At 41.5% G+C, this 1585-nt stretch overlaps 1 protein-coding gene across 1 annotated transcript in view; it reads right to left on the reverse strand.

Annotated features, from left to right (window-relative positions):
• rpl18a (ribosomal protein L18a) overlaps positions 1-725 on the reverse strand; it is a 9634-nt gene extending 8909 nt beyond the window's left edge. Inside the window, exon 1 of the mRNA XM_016254710.1 lies at positions 679-725. Coding sequence (XP_016110196.1) covers positions 679-696 — 18 coding nt within the window. The 5' untranslated portion in view covers positions 697-725. The remainder of the gene's footprint in view (positions 1-678) is intronic.
• Positions 726-1585: the final 860 nt, after the last annotated feature.

A 1585-nucleotide genomic window follows, 5' to 3' on the forward strand; every position in this document is an offset into this window, starting at 1 on the left:
AGCGAGAATAAAAGTTACGCCTTCTTTCTTTGCGTGAACATTTGGGCTGCGTTATGCTAATCTTCCCACATAGTGACGTAGACATGTGGGGGCGTGTTAGAACGAGGCGTTTTAGGTAGGCGTGGTTAACTCTGAACTTTTATAAAGAATATCTCTTTGGATTTGAGACTTTAGTCTTTGCAGCTTTACAGATCTTCTTTATGCACCAAGAGCTTGTAACACTCCAAAGAGAAAGGAAGCATTGAAATCGCATCATATGACCCCTTTAACTCAAAGTTACAAAATAACCGAATCACTGCTAAATCAACCTAGAATCCGGGCACTTCTTGCGTGTAAATGAACCGAGTGCGATTATCGCTCAGAAAACAAAGACAACCGCGGCCCTCAAGCACATACACGGTCTAAAACATACGAATAAATCACTTGAGAGTGTGTTAAGACAGCAGATTAACTCAAACCCTGCGCTGTGTCGCGTGTGTACACTACTGAACACGTGGGGGCTCTCCACAGCCGCCATGTTTCTCTCTCCGCTACAATCAACGCGTCAAAAGCGACTTTAGCGCTAAACATGTCGGGTGAAGTCACTGTAACGGATAGTTGGGTGCCTTATGTGTGTCTTCGGGTTACAACAGTAAGGTTTAAGCGACTGTGAAGTGATTTAAAAAGGATTTTACGTACTGTGCCAGACGCCTTCATGGTGTCTCTCGCTGACGGCCGCTGTGAAAGAGGAAGTGGCAGGGCGGGGAATCCTGACGTCAATCCTCTTCCGGAGGGCGGGTCTTACTGGAAGCGTTTTTATTGGTCACTCAGAGCCGTCAATCATATCCGTCACCGATCCGAACATACAACGCATACAAGTCAAACTACAAAATTGGAGCCAGTGTTGCTGTCCAATAGAGGATCACAGATTATAGCTATGCCATATTTTAAAATGGCGACAAAAACGATATTTCATCAATTATTTCTGAATTATTACATTTCTTATCCAAAAGACTAACGGCGAGATTCAAGGGGGAAAAAACTACATTACCCATGATGCTTCAGTGCAAGAATACTGCCCCCTGCTGGACACACACATGAAACGCATCTTCGGCTGCAGCGTTTATTATAGGAGTTATTCTATTATGAAGCTGTAAAATACGTCTGGGTGTGTAAGTCAAGTAAATTCATATTCATAAAGGAATAAAGCTCTGAACTCTTAAATGTGATGTGCACAGCGCATCTGCAGCACTAGAGGGCGCTGCTCTAATTACACCACCGTACTTTTTTGTGTGTGTGAAAGAAATAATGCTTTTATTCAGTTAAATTGATTTTTAAAAAGTGATACTAAAGACATGTTGTTACAAAAGGTTTATATTTTGAATAAATGCTCTTCTTTTGAACTTCTTATTCATTAAAGAATCCTGAAAAAAAAGTATCATAGGTTCCAATAAAAAAAAAAAAAATTAAGTTTCTAACATTGTTAATAATGTGTGTGTGTGTGTGTGTGAGTGTGTGCGTGTGTGATTGTGAGCGTGTATGTGTGTGTGTGTGTGTGTGTGAGCGTGTGTGTGTGTGTGTGTGTGTGTGTGTGTGTGTGTGTGTG

This window comes from Sinocyclocheilus grahami, unplaced genomic scaffold (genome assembly GCF_001515645.1).
Source record: "Sinocyclocheilus grahami isolate Dianchi unplaced genomic scaffold, SAMN03320097.WGS_v1.1 scaffold1275.1, whole genome shotgun sequence".
Classification (NCBI taxonomy): Eukaryota; Metazoa; Chordata; class Actinopteri; order Cypriniformes; family Cyprinidae; genus Sinocyclocheilus; species Sinocyclocheilus grahami.